The sequence below is a fragment of the Anguilla rostrata genome, chromosome 11 (assembly GCF_018555375.3).
Source record: "Anguilla rostrata isolate EN2019 chromosome 11, ASM1855537v3, whole genome shotgun sequence".
In the NCBI taxonomy this organism is placed as follows: domain Eukaryota; kingdom Metazoa; phylum Chordata; class Actinopteri; order Anguilliformes; family Anguillidae; genus Anguilla; species Anguilla rostrata.
Window position 1 is genome coordinate 6,181,470 of NC_057943.1, and position 17,136 is coordinate 6,198,605.

Consider the following 17,136-nt stretch of genomic DNA (forward strand, 5'->3'; position numbering starts at 1 on the left):
AGGTCCCAGAACATCGAGGTCTGGTTCTACATCCTGGAGGTCCTGTCCCACGTGTCCGTCATTGTCAACGTGAGTCCCCTACAGGCCCCTGGTGGGGCGGGGGAGGGGTCTATCCATTCTTTTAAGGGAAATAGAGGTCCCAGAACATCGGCGTCTGGTTCTACATCCTGGAGGTCCTGTCCCACGTGTCTGTCATTGTCAATGTGAGGAGGGGGTGGGGGGGTAGGTGGTCAATCATTCTTTTAGGGAAATAGAGGTCCCAGAACATCAGCATCTGGTTGTACATCCTGGAGGTTCCCACGTATCCGTCATTGTCAACGTGAGTGGGGGAGGAGGGTGGGGGATGGGGTGGGTGTCCAGTCATTATTTTGAGGAAATAGAGGTGTGCTCACTCCGTCCTGGTGATAAGAAGGTAACCCACCCATTTTAGGCTCTAGATTGGGTGATTCAGCTCCATGGTCTGATACTGAATCTTGTTTCCCAGAGGCCAAATTCATTTTCCAGACACATACCTGAAATTTTTTTTTCAATCTAAGCAATAAGCAACACTGGACTTATGAGACCGACAGTGAGGATGAAATTGACTAGGTGGCAATGTGCTATTTATCACTCTGAAAGGTTTATGTTGCACGGGGAGGGAGGTGAGGTAAAAATGGTTGCATTTGAGTACAAGATTATAATGTACAATATAAATAGAGTACGCTTACCATGCATAATTTCTGCATATATAAAACTTTGTAAAACTAAAACCTCAGGGACAAAGTTTACCCATTTGAGGCTTTTGGTTGGGTGATTGAGCTCCATGGCCTGATATTGAATCCTGACCATATAAATAGTTTCCCACAGTCCCACTGGAAGGCACATAATTAGCCTGAGCATCATTCAGGGTGGGGTAGCATTGGTTGAGCAAGAGTGACTCCTGTGGTGAGTCTGTCTGTGACGTCTGTGTATGTAGTGTACTTATTCATTAAAAGAAGCAAAGATGGTGGCACGTGCAATGGATGGAAAACAGGGAAAAATTGATTACAGGAATTTGCTAATGAAATTGCGCCTTGGTAGATGCTCTTGGAGGTCTTCGGTGCTCCATATCTTTGCACAGAGTGCCATTGAGTCCACAGTGCCGCAGGTTTGGGTGATATTGCGCGATGTCCCTGCGATACGCTCGTCCGTCTGTCCGTCTCTCCTCCTCCTCCCGTAGGCCTTCCTGATCGCCTTCACCTCCGACTTCCTGCCGCGGCTGCTGTACCAGTACAAGTTCCACCAGGACCTGACGGGCTACGTCAACTTCACCCTGGCCTACTCCCCTCCGGATTACAACTACGCCAACCACACCATGTGCAGGTATAATGCCCATTACAGTGCTTAATTAAAATTCACTCATTATTCACTCTTAATTCAGCATAATTCAAATTCAGCATCCAGGTACGTACCTGAACAATTATACAGTCTAAGCTGTAACCAACACTGGGCTCCTGCTATGAGACAAATAACAAGGATAAAATTGAGGACTCCTGTCACAAGAAAAAAAGCACGGGTGAAATTGGCTAGGTGGCAGTTCGTTCTGTTTATTGATCAGAAGGGTTTATATTGCATGGGGAGGGGAGAGGGGGTGAGTTATAAATGGTTATATTTTAGTTTATATAATTGAATAAGGCTATAATCAGCATTAGAAATGGAGTACACTTATCATGCATGTCTGCATATATAAGGCTTAGTGAAACTATTTGAAAGAGTGAAGAAGTTTTTTTTTTTCTGTATCTATTTATAGTGAAGTACATGGTTGATAACCAGTTAATTGAACTTTATTCAATATTTGTATAGCCCTTTTTACAGAGACACTGTTGCAATAACTGTTTACAGTGGAAATATAAAATATTTATATAAGAAAATTGGGGGGGAAAAAAGCAAGAAATTTGGGCAGAAAATTGTGTTTATAAAACTGAGACTATTGTATTTCCTGGGAACTTGTTTTCACCCCAGCTTGTGCCTGTATCGCAGGTACAAGGCCTTTCGGGACAGCAATGGGACCTACACCCTGTTCTACTGGGAGCTGCTAGCAGTCCGGCTGGGCTTCATCATTGCTTTTGAGGTAGGGGGCGACAGTTCGCCTCTTTTCTGTTCTACCTTTCTGGCTGTGTCCTCCTTTCGCTTTGAATCTATCGTTTCCACTCTTTCATACGTCCTTCCTCCATCGTTCTCCGTTATCTGTCCACTCCATTCCGATTGGCAGTCACAGTAGGCGTGGCCTCACCTTTTAGAAGCAGCCTGTTGTATGTGATTTCTATTTGTGTGTATAAATACACGTGTCAATGAGTGAGAATATTATGCATTTGCCGCATATGTCCTCTGGGTGCCAGTGGCAGTGGTTATTTTCCGTTTTAGCTGGGGGGTCTCTGGCATTAGTAGCCCGGGATCCCCGGGGGAGCCCGCAGACGCTAGGCCTCGGTTTCGCGGCCCTGCGGTTCCGCGGCCGTTGCCGTAACGACGAACGATGCCGGCGATCCTTCATTGTGTCGTGTTGGCCTTTTTTTCTTTTTTTTTTTTTAAAACGCTGAGCAGATTATGATCCGCAGGTTTTGGCACGGTGCTGAATGCTTGGCACCGCCGCCCGCGGGGGCATTGTCCTCAGCTAGCCGCCCGGCCGCATTTTTCTGCCGACTCGGTCGTAATTAATTGTGACAAAAATAACATTTTTCTTTTTTGTTTTTTTTCTTGTGCGGTCGGACCGACTCGGGACCGTGCTTTGCACAGTGCGCTGCGCTTCGGTGTGTCACATGTTGAGCGAGCGCGGTTTTTCTGACAGCTAATGTGCCTTGCAGGGACAGAGAGAGGGGGAGGGAGGGAGAAGGAGGGAGAGAGGGAGAGAGAAGGAGAGAGGGGGAAGGAGGGAGAGGGAGGGAAAAGGAGGGAGAGAGAGAGGGGGGTGGAGAGGGAGGGAAAAGGAGGGAGAGAGAGAGAGGGAGAGAGAGAGATAGCTGTAATGTGACAGACAGCAGCTGGAATGCGTGAAACATGGAGAGTACATGATTCTGTTCTTCACGTCGACTTGCCTCAGTGTTTTTTACTCATGTGCCAAGCAGTCATTCCTCAGCAGGCCTTCCAATATGCTTATGACTAGCACGAGCCTCATTGACTCCTCATTGACGGCATCTTCTGCCGTTTATTGTTTTCGGACTTTCATCAGGTCTGCTTGACTTTCCTCTTCACCGCCCGCGTCTGGTGATTCCAGGGCTGCCCAGCCCCGTTCCTGGAGATCTACCGTCCTGTAGGTTTTCGTTTCAACCCATTTCATTTGGATCTCTTGATTCTACTAAATAGGGCCTCAATGAGATCCCTAGCTGTTGAGTGAGGTGTGGCTTTTTTAGGGCTGGAGTGAAAACCTACTGTTCAAAGAACAGGGTTGGGCAGCCCCGATCTTTTCTCACCCCCTTTGTCCTCTTTCCATCAAGTGTCCACACTTCCATCCTGTCTGCTGGGTTGATTACGTTGTCTCTCTCTGCCTCTAACCATCTCTATGGCCCCCTCCCCTCACCTCCCCTCCTCCTCCCCCTTCCCTCACCTCCCCTTCTCCTCCCCTCCCCTCCACGGTCGGTCCCCAACCGTCAGCACGTGGTCTTCTTCGTCCTGCGCGCGATCGACTGGATGGTGCCGGACGTGCCGGGGTCCCTGGAGCTGAAGATCAAACGGGAGCGCTACCTGGCCAAGCAGGCGCTGGCGGACAACCAGGAGGCTCTGCTGGTGAGTCGGGGGTCGGCCACCAGCCCAGGTCAGTGCCCAGGCGACGAGCACACCTCCCCACCTCACTGCCACTTCAAATCGAGTAGATGTTCCCTCCATTTGGTCTGTGGATCGATGTCCACCAACACCTCCCCCACTCACTGTTGCCTCAAATCCAGTAGATGTCCCCTTCATTTGGTCTGTGGATCGATGTCCACCAACACCTTCCCCACCCTCTGTTGCCTCAAATCCAGTAGATGTTCCCTTCATTTGGTCTGTGGATCGATGTCCACCAACACCTCCCCACTCACTGTTGCCTCAAATCCAGTAGATGTCCCCTTCATTTAGTCTGTGGATCGATGTCCACCAACACCTTCCCCACTCACTGTTGCCTCAAATCCGGTAGATGTCCCCTTCGTTGGTCTGTGGATCGATGTCCACCAACACCTCCCCACCCACCGTCGCCTGAAATTGAGTAGATGTCCCCTTCATTGGTCTGTGGATCGATGTCCACCAACACCTCACTCACTGCTGCCTCAAATTGAGTAGATGTCCCCTTCATTGGTCTGTGGATCGATGTCCACCAACAACTCCCCACCAACTGCCGCGTCAAATCGAGCAGATATCCCCTTCATTGGTCTGTGGATCAATGTCCTCCAGCGGCTGTCATATTCTGTCTACACCATTTCTATTGTAAACCATTGCCCTGCTGGTAATCTTCCCATTTGTTGGTCTAGGCCAGGGTTACTCAGTCTTGTTGCTGGAAGGACAGTGTATACAATGCCCTCGAGAAGTATACTGGACAGTAGAGTGAAGTTAGCTATTTTTGCTATATAACTTAAGGCATTTGGATTTGAGATCAAAAGGTGAATACAAGATAAAAGTATCGACAATCAATTTTTATATAATGGTATTTACATCAGTAGCAATGTTTAGCGATTTTACAGAAACGGTCCTAAGTATATAGCAATAATAATACATTTTAAGATACTGTTGTCATACTTTTGCAGGGCACTGTATGTGTTATTTTTAACGTTCAATTGTCTGATTATTTTTCACTTTAAATTCTCGCACATAGGCTGTGCCGATGAATTAAAAGTGGTTATTAAATTGGTGGAATGTACCAGGGTAGACACTGTAAACTTCCAGGTCAAAGGTTGAGCAGCCCTGCTCAATGGCCCTGCCGTTCTCTAGCAGCGGTCCAGGGAAGGTGTTCTGATACTGCAGTGTTTGAGCAGAGGTCCAGAACTCCCTCTCCTTCAACGGCTGTAGTCGCCACGCAAAAAAAAACGAACAGCCCACGTGTCCCCCCCCGAACCACGGCAAAATGCTGTGTTTTTAACTCACAGTCATGATGAATACACCTTTCACCGGGTCTTCAAGCTCACCGCCTTCACCCGCATGAAACCCAGCTACGCTGGCTGCCATCCAATATAGAACAGGCACAATAAAATGGAAGCATGCAGTGTAATTAAGCCAGGGGTCTCCAGTCTGTCCCTTACTGTATATTCCAGAAAAATAATACAGCACAACTACATTTTACTTGAAATCATTTTTTTTTAAAACATTTTTTAAATGTTGCATGTAGCTCGATCAGGACTTTTTTTTTCCGGTGAGTTGGCATTTAGGAACAGATGAGTAGAAGCAGGAACAGATGAGCTCATTTTGAGCAATTAGCCAATGCGGCGCACGTCTTCCCTCGGTCTTTGGCTCAGTAGATCCGGCTAGTCTTTTCCACAGAGAGATGATTGCCTTCACTAACACAAACAAACTAATCTCGGCTTCCAGCTTTGTGCCGCTACACGGCTCGTCTTGAAAGCGCAGGTGGTTTCAGAGGAATGTAGCGGACAGCGTTAGCTTGAATGTGAAAGCTGGCTGACATAGAGGGCTGTTTCCACAGGAATAATTTCAGACTTGTGGATTGAATGTGATGATCAAATGGGGTTATAAAAAATAAATAAATACAAAGTAATGGGCAGCACGGTGGTGCTGTTGACTCGCAGGAAAGAGGTTCCGGGTTCGAGTCCCAGCCCGCTCGGGTTCTCTCTGCGTGGGGTTTTCATGTTCTCCTCGTGTTCACCTGGGTTTCCTCTGGGTGCTCCGGGTTCCTCCCACAGTTCAAAGACATGCAGGTTAGGCGGGTGAATTGGAGGTGCTAAGTAGGCCGTAGGTATGAGTGTGTGTGCATCACCCTGTGATGGACAGGTGCTTGCCCTGTGTGCTGGGTTATGCTCCAGCCCCCCCCCCAACCCTTGGACAAACGGGTGTAGGTAATGTATGATTGGATGGATGGATGGAATGAAGAATAGATGGATGGAAGGAAGTGATAGCTGAGGTTTCCCCTCCTTGTGGCAGAGGTACTATAGATTGAGAAAGCTTGGTTGGCCGTCTGGAAGACCCACGGTTCTATCGTCAAGCACTTCCATGTTTGGGCATTGAAATTTTTCAGCAGGAAAAGCACCTGCATTCTGACCACACTGAATTTTATTTCTGTCTACAGTCCTTTGAATTACCTGCTATAATGCACTTTGGACATTGTTGCAGAAGAGATTTGTGGTTTCTATTTTAGAGTCCTGTCTCCCCCCCAAATTCTCTTTTGATAGATTTTAATTTCCGCCTCTGCCTTTTTTTTACAGTTCCAGCATTTAAATATGCGCAGTACACAAGTGTGATTATGTACGTTATGTAATCATACTTGTTCACAAAAATAATTTTGACGGAGGTGTTTTCAGCACTACACAGTATGAAGTTGGATGAAATATCACATGGATATTTATGTGAGCAAGTCGTTACTGAGACCCACTTTCACCATGGTCCATTGTCCCTGAGCTGCAGCCTAGAACAGAAATATTCTATTTTGGCCCTGTGATATGTTTCTGGGAGCCAAAAATTGTATTGTGCGTCAAATGCTTTTACCTTAGTCCTGGTCCTGGAGCAGGGTCTGCTGACTTTTGCTGTTTCTCAGCACTTCAGTTACCACAGCAATCGATCAGTTCCTTGGGTCTAAATCGGTTGCTTATCTCAAGACTAAAACGAAAAACTGGCAGACTCTGTGGCTCTCCAGGACCAGGATTGAGGGTAACGGCTTTACAGCCTTCTCTCCTAACAGTCTGTAAGGCACTATATAATTGAAGTCCAGCTGCTGTCTTAGTGGCTCCATGCTTTAGGTAATAGACCTATAGGCACCATTCACACTAAGGCACCCCAGGGCTCGGCCTGACAGAAACACTTACAGTGATACAGTAGCTATGAAACCCTCATGAAACCATCAGCCTGGAGGGGGGTTACTTAAAACTGCCCTCAGCCTCCCCCCCCAAAAGCGTTATGTAATCAGAAACAGGGGTGAGGTGTCAAACTCTACCCACAGGCAGCACCCCGGAATGACCTGTGTTATGTAAGCAGAAGCATCACATTTGGAAATTTTTTGTACCCCGCAGTGTGGCCTAGCTGAACCTCGTAGCGTAGCCTAGCTGAACCTCGTAGCGTAGCCTAGCTGAACCCCGCAGTATGGCCTAGCTGAACCCCGCAGCGTGGCCTAGCTGAACCTCGTAGCGTAGCCTAGCTGAACCTCGTAGCGTAGCCTAGCTGAACCTCGTAGCATAGCCTAGCTGAACCCCGCAGTGTGGCCTAGCTGAACCCCGCAGCGTAGCCTAGCTGAACCCCGCAGTGTGGCCTAGCTCAACCTCGTATCGTGGCCTAGCTGAACCCCGCAGCGTAGCCTAGCTGAACCCCGCAGCGTGGCCTAGCTGAACCCCGCAGCGTAGCCTAGCTGAACCCCGCAGCGTAGCCTAGCTGAACCCCGCAGCGTAGCCTAGCTGAACCCCGCAGCGTAGCCTAGCTGAACCCCGCAGTGTGGCGTAGCTGAACCCCGCAGCGTAGCCTAGCTGAACCCCGCAGCGTAGCCTAGCTGAACCCCGCAGCGTGGCCTAGCTGAACCTCGTAGCGTAGCCTAGCTGAACCTCGTAGCGTAGCCTAGCTGAAACTGTCTCATCCCCACAGAGGATCGGATTCATTTACTGGCAAAATGGATGGCCCTGTAGATGAAGACCAGTGTGAGCTTGAGACTGGGTGAAAGCACTAGCGGTCCCTAACGAATCCGGCTTCCCCCCCCCCCCCCCCCCAACCCCCACCCCCCCCCCTCCCCCCCCGCGCAATGATTCACTTGCACGGGCCCATCGTGTGACCCTGCGTTGTGCATTGTTGTGACGTCAGTGATGTGGCGTGGTGTGTACGTCCCTGTGTGTTCTGACCATGCTGTTGTGTGTGTTGTTTTTTTTTTGTTTGTTTGTTTGGTTTTTTTTTGTGCATTTCTTTGTTCTCGAGTAGTTTTTTTTTTTTTAACATTTTTTTAGCAGACGGGACGAGGGTGAGTAGAGGTACTCAGGAAGCTTTAAGGCATTGCGTTTGCTCATCCGTTGACCCGCAAAGAAATTAGAGCAATTTTAAAAATAAAAGCAATTAAAATGGAAACGTGAAACAATTTCAAATGAAAGCAAATCCAATAAAGCAATAATTAGCTCTAGAGAGCAGTGGAGTGTCCTGATTGACTAGATATCTTATTCAGTAATGGAGCAATTATAGTATTTTAGCGAAAGTCTTGGGAAATCTTTCTTCCTCGATCTACATATTATAGAAATGAGAAGACTTGGAGAAATAACCTCACTAGCAGTGCCTGAGATAGCGTACTTTAGCATTCATTTCAATGGGAGAGTTTTACTGATTCACTGTCTGTTGGTACCACCATTTTAGAGACTATCCTTATAAGTGGAGGAAGAATGCTTTTAGATTTTTGGTATCACCGTTGGATTGTGCATGACTGTTCTGGGTGAGGTCTGTTTTCTGTTCTCTTACAAATTGAATTTCCCTCTCTGTATTCTTCCTGTCCTCTTGTGTCTGTCTTCGTCCGTTCCTTGGCTCTGCAGCAAGCAACACGTCTGCTGGCATCATGAGCTGAGGCTGCAGTGAAGAGCAGGCTCCACTGGGGGCGCTGTCCTGTGTGGGTGGGGCTGCAGTACGGGTGGTGTCTTCATCTAGGATTTTCTCCTTGATTGTTGTCCTCTAAGGGTTATGTGCTGGCCACCTGTCCGGCTATGTGTGTGTGTGTGTGTATGTATGTACAGTATGTGTGTGTGTGCGTGTCTGTGTGCACGTGTGTGTGTGTGTGTATACGTGTGTGTACGCGTGCTATTTGACTAATGGTTTTGTTCATCCCTTCATTGCAACAGTTACATATTTTGTTTTCTATTGTTATTGTCATGTACACTTTACACTGCACACGAAGAACACATGTAACTGGAATGTACTGGGGATTTTTCAGTGTACGATTAATCCCAATCTTAACACTGTTCATCTACTCTCCCTGTTGTATCTCTTGCCTCTTGTAATGTATATATACATATGCGATTATATAGATATATATTTCAGAGACATGTCCTGCCTTTATATATTATTGCTCTATATTTATATGGAAAAAAACTGACGTAACTAATCAAAACATGAAAATATTCTTGTTGCTTATTATGTATTAGTATGATAATAGCTATCGTATGAAATACAGGAGGCTGTTTTCTGTCTTTTCTGTTTTGAAATAAAGCTGGTTTAATGAATGTATAACTGAACAGGTAGTTTTGTGAGAGCTTTTGTTTTGGCTGTGGCTTTGTGAAATACAGTGCTTTGGGTGAATGGAGATTTTATGACCAAGGTCTGGTTTTTCCAAAATGATCTGATTAAATGTTGGTGTTTCGACTGGATTCTATCAGTTGGGGATTTTTTTAAACTGCAAAAAGGAACTGATATCATTAACCATATTCCATTTGGGTAGTCCAATCTAACCATGATTTAATATGGCTGTCACATTGTCCAGAATTTCAAGTTAGAGATTCAAATGGATTTTATTCAAAATGGTAGACTAATACTGAGTCTATGGGAGGATGGGTTTAATGATTGAAGCCTTTCAGGTCTTATTGAAAGTTGCGATTTGATTAAGGTGAGGGTATTAAGAGAAATTAAATGAACTGAATTGTGTTGGTAATTTTTGCTCATCCTGAATTAAAGTTTTGAGGAAAATTAATAGCAGTTGAATTATTTGTTTTAATGGTTATTGCTGATTCAGACTTCCTTATCTTACTTTTCTCTAGTCACTATCAGAATCATCCAGTATTATGTTTTTGAAAAGAAAAAAAAAAAATTAAAATTCATATAATTCTTCCTTATTGAAAAAGGTCCTGGATTACAAAATGTGGCATTTCAGAACCTGGCTCACTTTGATCCAGGTTAAAGGTTTTGAAAAACCAGGCCCTGGGGATCAGTGGGGCTAGATTTGTTTACACCTCGCCCATTTCACCCCTTGATCTGAGCTTTTTAAATTTCGGTTTCTCTTTCCTTTGCGCTCTCATTTCTACCCTTTCGTCAGTTTTTCCCCTTTTGTTGTTGTCGGATTGCATGTCAGCCTGAATGCCGTAAAGCTGACATTTGGGATGAGAGAACATTGCTCATCACTTTGATCGCCGTCCTTGATATTGTCTATTATATCCAGCACGTAGGCTGGATATTATAGACAAATATAGCAAATATAAATCTCTCACTTTCTCTCACTTGCTCATTCAGTCTCCCTCAATCTCACTCTCCTATCTCTCTCACTCACTCACTCACACTCTCCCTCACTATCTCACTCACTCACTCACTCACTCACTCACTCACTCACTCATTCTCTCACTTTCTCTCACTCGCTCATTCACTCTCTATCTATGTCACTCACACTCTCACTCACTCACACCCTCTATCTCACTCGATCTCACTCTACATCTATCTCTCTTTCTCAGTCACTCACTATCTCACTCACTCACTCATTCACTCACTATGTCTTTGCTTTTCTCATCCTCTCATTCCTTCAATCACCTTTCCCATCCATCTCCTTCGCTTTCCCCATCCTAGTTCATGTTGATAAACAGCTCTCTTGATCCCGGCGAAGCTCAAATCCCGTTCAAAAAGTCGTTCAAATCCCTCCCTGGTTTCCCGGCTCCAGCAACCTCAGAGTTATCCTCTGTGATTGGGGGAAAATTATCGCTCATTACCGATGTAATGAACGCGGTCGCGGTTTGAATTGTCTGTTAATCGGCAGCGTGAAGCACGCCTCAGAGCGCGCAGTGAATCTGCTTAATGTACGCAGGAGACTGAGCACGGTCGCCGCTGGCTACGGGCTCCATAATGACTACGATGAGCGGGTTTCACTGCACAGACGACACCGCTGCTCAAACTACTTCTGCAGGGAATCTCTTTCAATCTCCTTGTTTCGCGATAATGGTGGTTAATTGAAAAGTAAATATCAGAGAGCTCCCCTTTGAGGACCTAACCCACATTTGTGTCTTCTTTTTTCCCCCTTTCATTTCTTTTCATCTTTCCCTGAACTGAGCACGGAAAATGAGGTGGAAAATGACTGTTAATCTTCCAAAAAAGAATAAAGAAAAGAAAACGCGGTTCTTGAAATCAATTGAAAGACTGTTGCCTGTGCATAACATGACCTGTCAAAGTACTGCTTCGTTTGGGATTGTAAACGCACTTACTCTGCCTTCCTGGTCAACTGGTACAGCTATTGTGTGTGTGTGTATGTGTCTACGTGTGCATACATGTGTGTTTGTGCACGCACTTGTATGTGTGTACATTGTGTATGTGTGTGTGTGTGTGTGTGTATATGTATGTGTGTGTTCGTGTGTCTGTGTGCGTGTGTGTGTGTCTGTGCGCGCGTGTGTTTATGCACACACTTGTATGTGTGTACATCATGTGCGTGTGTTTGTGTTCATGCACACACTTGTATGTGTGTACATCTTATGTGTGTGTGTGAGTCTGTGTGCTTGTGTGTGTTTATGCATGCAGTTGTATATGTGTTTATCGTGTGAGTATGTGTCTGTGCGCACGTGTGTGTATGTGTAAGTGTGTGTTTATGCACACACTTGTATGCATGTACATTGTGTATTTGTGTGTGTGCCTGCATGTGAGTATGAAATTAAACCCTGTGTGTAACTGGGTGTGTTGGGTTAGGGTTAGGGTTAGGGTTATATCCCCACGTGTTTGTGTGTGTGCCTGCATGTGAGTGTGAAATTAAACCCTGTGTGTAACTGGGTGTGTTGGGTTAGGGTTAGGGTTAGGGTTAGGGTTATATCCCCATGTGTTTGTGTGTTGTGCCTGCATTGAGTGTAAATTAAACCTTGTGTAACTGGGTGTGTTGGGTTAGGGTTAGGGTTATATCCCCACGTGTTTGTGTGTGTGCCTGCGTGTGAGTGTGAAATTAAACGCTGTGTGTAACTGGGTGTGTTGGGTTAGGGTTAGGGTTAGGGTTAGGGTTATATCCCCACGTGTTTGTGTGTGTGCCTGCATGTGAGTGTGAAATTAAACCCTGTGTGTAGCTGGGTGTGTTGCTCTGTCCCCTCTGTAATTTACATGCAGACACACACACAGACACAGGGAGCGAACTGAAAACCTGAGAGATTTAGAGGAAATGAAAAGAAACACCCAGATCTCTTCCTCCTTCTTCCCCATTTTTTGTTTTAAGAAGAAGCCAGTCATTTATGCACGCCGCCACTTATTAGAGAATACAGGCTCCAGCGGGGAGAACGCTCCGTCAGAGTTATCGTGGTGTTGTCAGAGTGGAACGACTGCTTTGACATGTGATTAAGGGGTTGTAGCGTACTACTGACATGCGATAAAATGGCAGGGATGTCCAAAGGAATGCTAAGTGTTAACCTCTGTCTATCTGACAGGTCATAGGTTCGATTCCTTGGTAGGGCACTGCCGTTGTACCCTTGAGCAAGGTACTTGCCCTGCATTGCTTCAGTATATATCCAGCTGTATAAATGGATGAAATGTAAAAAGTTGTGTAAGATGCTCTGGATAATAATATAATAATGTAATGAACTTGCACGACACAAACGTAGCTTGCTACAGTACATAGGCCTACAGTATTTTGACATAGAATTCCATGAGTGTATGCCACATTTCCACGTGCGCTTTTAATGGAAAACGTAAACCGGTTTGTGCCGGGCTTCCTAAAAATAGACGGTTAATAAGCTAACTTTTCAAACAGAATTGTAGTACACGCATGAGGAATATGTGTACATGCACCAATGACGGTACGCTTGTGTATTTGTGGAACACGTCGCTCTTCTTTTCTCTGTCTGTCTGTGAGCAGACTTCAGCGAATGCTAATGAATAGCGTCAAAGGAAGCTGGAGAAAAGTATTATTTTCTGGAATCGGGAGCAGTCACCCAGAGGCTATCTTTTAACGTCTGCTTTTTCCCCCCTTAATTCTTTTTCTTCATTCCACCTGCTTCGTTTGACTAAGATGATCTCGTCTCCCCCCGAAAAAAAAAAAGATCTGGCAAGACATTCCAGACAGCGCTGGACGTTTGATTTATTAAAGAGAGGGGGAAACAGACAGGTGATGCGTTTAAATGAGTCGCTCCTTTCCTCTCTCTTTCAACCGCCCGCATCCGCAAGGCCTCCAGGGCCGATCCCTCTCTCTGCTCTTCTCTCCCCCTCTCTCTTCTTCTCTCTCTCTCTCTCCCCTCTTCTCTTCTGTATCTCTCTCCCCCTCTCTCTCTCCCACTGACTCTTTTCTCTCACCCTTCTCTTTCTCGCCCTCCTCTCTCTTTCTCCCCTCTCCCTCATCCCTCCACTCCTCTCTCTCTCTCTCTCTCTCTCTCTCTCTCTCCTCTCTCCTCTCTCCTCTCTCCTCTCTCTCCCTCTCCTCTCTCTCCTCTCCTCTCTCTCTCTCCTCCCTCTCTCTCTCTCTCTCTCTCTCTCCCCTCTCTCTCTCCTCTCTCTCTCTCTCTCCCTCTCTCTCTCCCTCTCCCCCTCTCTCCTCTCTCTCTCTCTCCCTCTCCCTCTCTCTCCCTCTCCCCCTCTCCCTCTCCCTCTCCCGTTTCTCCATCTTTCAGTGCTTCTGCCGCGGCTTCGCTTTCAGGTCGCCGTGACGACTGCCGCCGTTTGCCCCGCGCCTTCCCCCGCGGATAGTGCTGCGTTTACAGTCCCGGCCCTCCGCGTGGAGTTCGCGCGGAGTTAGCGGCACGTGCCATGCGATCGTCGAGTGCTCGGCAGATGCTGGTGGCGTCTCCGCGTACTGTAGGTTTGTCACATCCGGATATGTGGACCTGCTCATGCACTAATAGGCCTATGAGGGGGAAGCACTTTTAAACTTAAAATAAGGGGTTTGAAAGACTCAATATTCCATTTAATGGAAGGATATTTCATATGTTTTTTACTTTTAAACGTAAAATAAAGTGTTTAAAAGACTCAATATTCCATTTAATGGAAGAACATTCCATATGTTTTTACTGTTAAACTTAAAATAACGTGTTTAAAAGACTCAATATTCCATTTAATGGAGGAACATTTCATGTTTTTTTAGTATGTATTCATGTCCAGGATACTGGCTTGTATTCCAAGTTATGGTTGTTGGACTGAACAAGAAAGGGGCCTGGAGAGAATTGCTGTTGAAAAGGCCTTTTTGTGTCCACATGGTGCTAGGTGTTTTTTATTTTTATTTTTAGAGTGTCCCGAGTTTATCAATAACTCGCCAAATTGACGGGTTGTTAGGTCTGATAGGGTGTAATACGTACCCCATAGTCACATGGTTTGGCTGGGAAATTCAATATGGTGGCCACATTTGCACATCACAAATCAACGAAAATCTGATAGCGGATCAGCATAAGGTGATGAGTGACTTGACTTATACAAATATTGTCCTTGCCAAAATACACATTTTTTACAACTGACACGGGCCATATTCACTTTTCTGCCATTTTGAAACCGAGCAAGGATTATGTTTGCAGGGGAGAAAAAAAAATCAGCCCTTCCATGCAGTTGATGATTTGATAAATGCTCATCTCATGTCAAATTTGGGTCAAGTGCTCAAGGAGGGTAAAGTGTGACTCTGAGATGAAATACCGATATAAGTACTTAAATGTCCTCTCAATCATCTGAGTAACTATTTTGACACGTACAGTGTGTGTGTTGGCAGCGTGTGTGTGTCAGGTCATATGCCATGTTTTTGGCACTGTTGTATCAGGCTTTTGTTACATGATTAGTATTTTGTTCAGTTCTTTAAAAAAAAAAACCGATGTAATGTGTTTAGGCTTTGCACATGTTTTAGAGCAATTGAATCGGTCTGTTTTTGAGGAACGCTAAAAAAATATTAAAAAATAAATAAAAACCGAAAACCGTCAAAAGTCCAAATGAATTATACGCTTTAAAGCAGCGTTTCCCAACCGCTGTGCTGTGGCACTCTGGTGTGCCGTCTGGCGAGGTCAGGTGTGCCGTGTGAAAAATCCTTTAAAAAAACTTTTTCAAATGAATTTAAAAAAAAAACTTATATAAACAAATCCCATTCACAAAAGCCAAAATAAATGTCATTGAAATGCATATCGCTTAATTAAAACCCCAAAAGAACGTGTGTGTGCATGCGCGCGTGTGTGGAGGGGGGCTGCAGGGTGTTTATTTTTTATGCCTTTGAGAGAGGTGTGCCATGAGGTTCTGTAAATTTGGGAAGTGTGCCGCGGAAGGACAAAGGTTGGGAAACGCTGATTTAGAGAAAGATATTGTGCATCGCAACAGAGCAGCCGCTCATTGGCTGTGTTTACATGCACACATTACTCCTGATAATCTGCGTGTATGCGGCATGAAATGTGCTGGCAGCTGATGGTCCTTTTTCTGCATGGTAATCAGCGTATCCCATATAAGCCCTGTGGGACATGCACAGACTCTTTCACTAGTTACGCTGCGTTAGAGAGCTGCTTGTGTTTTTTTGCACTGTCATGCTTTTTTATGTACTTTTGCTAAATACGTTATTGCAAGCAATCATTCTCTTCAAACAGTGTCCTTTAAAAAATCCCTCAGCAACTTAAAAAAAAATAAAAAACATTATGTTGCAGTGATTTCTTCCATCCAGAAAAATAGGAATATAGTCTTCTGTTTTGTAACTGGGAGACAGAAATGTGCCTTGTAGAGTTTTTGGGGTTTGCCATGACAACAAGCTGGCAAGTGAACTACGGTAAAATGCCTTGCAGAATAGAATATAGAAACATTGGTCTGTTTCCACAAAGGAGGAATATTTAAAATACGGTGTTTTAAAGACTCAACATTCCATTTAATGGAGGAACATTATTTTTTTTTTTTACACGGTTTGCTCATATGCAGGATTCTGACATATTCCTGTTATAGTTATTGAACGGAGCTGGGCACTTAAAAGACATCAGGCTAAATGTTTTTTTTTTTTTAATTATTGTAATTTTTTTTTATTCCTTTCAGGCAAAAATGAATTGTTAAAATGTGTTAAAGACAAAGTTGTAAACACAAAGTTTAACTTCCACCCTGGAGCTATTTTGTTAAAAATGCAGCACCTTCGGTGCAACCCCACTCCGCTCTTTGTCATGACATTTACTGAAACGGTAACCTTTATCTCAGGCTGAGGATATTCAGAAAATAATGTCATTAACTCTGCTGCGATGGCTAATTGGTAGGGTGAACAGAAACAAAACTGAGAGCACGTCTAATTGAGCAAAAGATCATCGCCTGTTTACTACAGCCCTGGACTACAGTGGTGTCCGATTCATGGCTTCCACTGGAATTTAACTGTCCACAAGCACAGAGACGGGAGGGAGGGTTGGTCTAGTTTAACCAGTTTTCTCCCTTTCTGTACTTTATGAGAGAGAGAGGGGGGAGAGAGAGATAGAGAGAGAGAGTGAGAGAGAGAGAAAGAGAGAAAGGGAGATAGAGAGAGAGCGCAGAAAGAGAGGGAGCTTGTGGGCATGTTTTAGCAGCTACTTGTCTTCTCCAAACAGACACTTACATACAGATACTTACACACACACACAACCCACCCCCCTTTACTCACACACACACACACACACACACACACACACACACACACAAGAGCTTTCGACCAGACATCCATTTGCTCCTCCCTCGTCTCTCTTTCTCGCTCTCTCTCTCTTTCTCTCTCTCTCTCTCTGCCTCTCTGCTGGAAGGTATTACAAGTGAAACATTAACTAACTCCTTAAGAGAGAGAGAGAGAGTGAGAGGGAGAGATGGGAAGAGAGTTCAGCGCGTGAAAAAAAAAAAACAGACAAAGAGACTGATGGAGTTCTACTGCGAAAAGGGGAAGACGAAAATGGACAAGAGGAGTGGGAGAAAAGGAGAGCGCCCAGGAAGAAGGACCTGCATTGTTTCTGCACTGTAAACAAGTTGCCCTTTTTTTTCTGGAAGGGTGCGGAAAGAGGGAGAGAGGGAGAGAGGGAAGGGGGGGGGGGGTGCAGCAGCAGAGGATCCGAGAGACTGTGAGCCTGCCTGGCGTGTCCCGTCTGAGACAGCCGGAGGAGGGTAGAGGGTAGAGTCGGGTGGTGGTGGTGGTGGTGGGGGGGGGGGCAG

General features: G+C 45.5%; 1 protein-coding gene across 4 annotated transcripts in view; it reads left to right on the forward strand.

Moving 5' to 3' along the window:
• The window catches only part of ano11 (anoctamin 11), a 29,347-nt gene extending 20,012 nt beyond the window's left edge, over positions 1-9,335 (forward strand). For 3 of the 4 annotated variants that reach the window (XM_064300737.1, XM_064300739.1, XM_064300738.1), the window contains 4 exons: positions 1,199-1,341; positions 1,999-2,089; positions 3,607-3,766; positions 8,640-9,335. In XM_064300737.1, coding sequence (XP_064156807.1) covers positions 1,199-1,341; positions 1,999-2,089; positions 3,607-3,766; positions 8,640-8,671 — 426 coding nt within the window. In that variant the 3' untranslated portion in view covers positions 8,672-9,335. The remainder of the gene's footprint in view (positions 1-1,198; positions 1,342-1,998; positions 2,090-3,606; positions 3,767-8,639) is intronic. The other variant, XM_064300740.1, reaches the window with a different exon arrangement.
• The last annotated feature ends 7,801 nt before the right edge of the window (positions 9,336-17,136 follow it).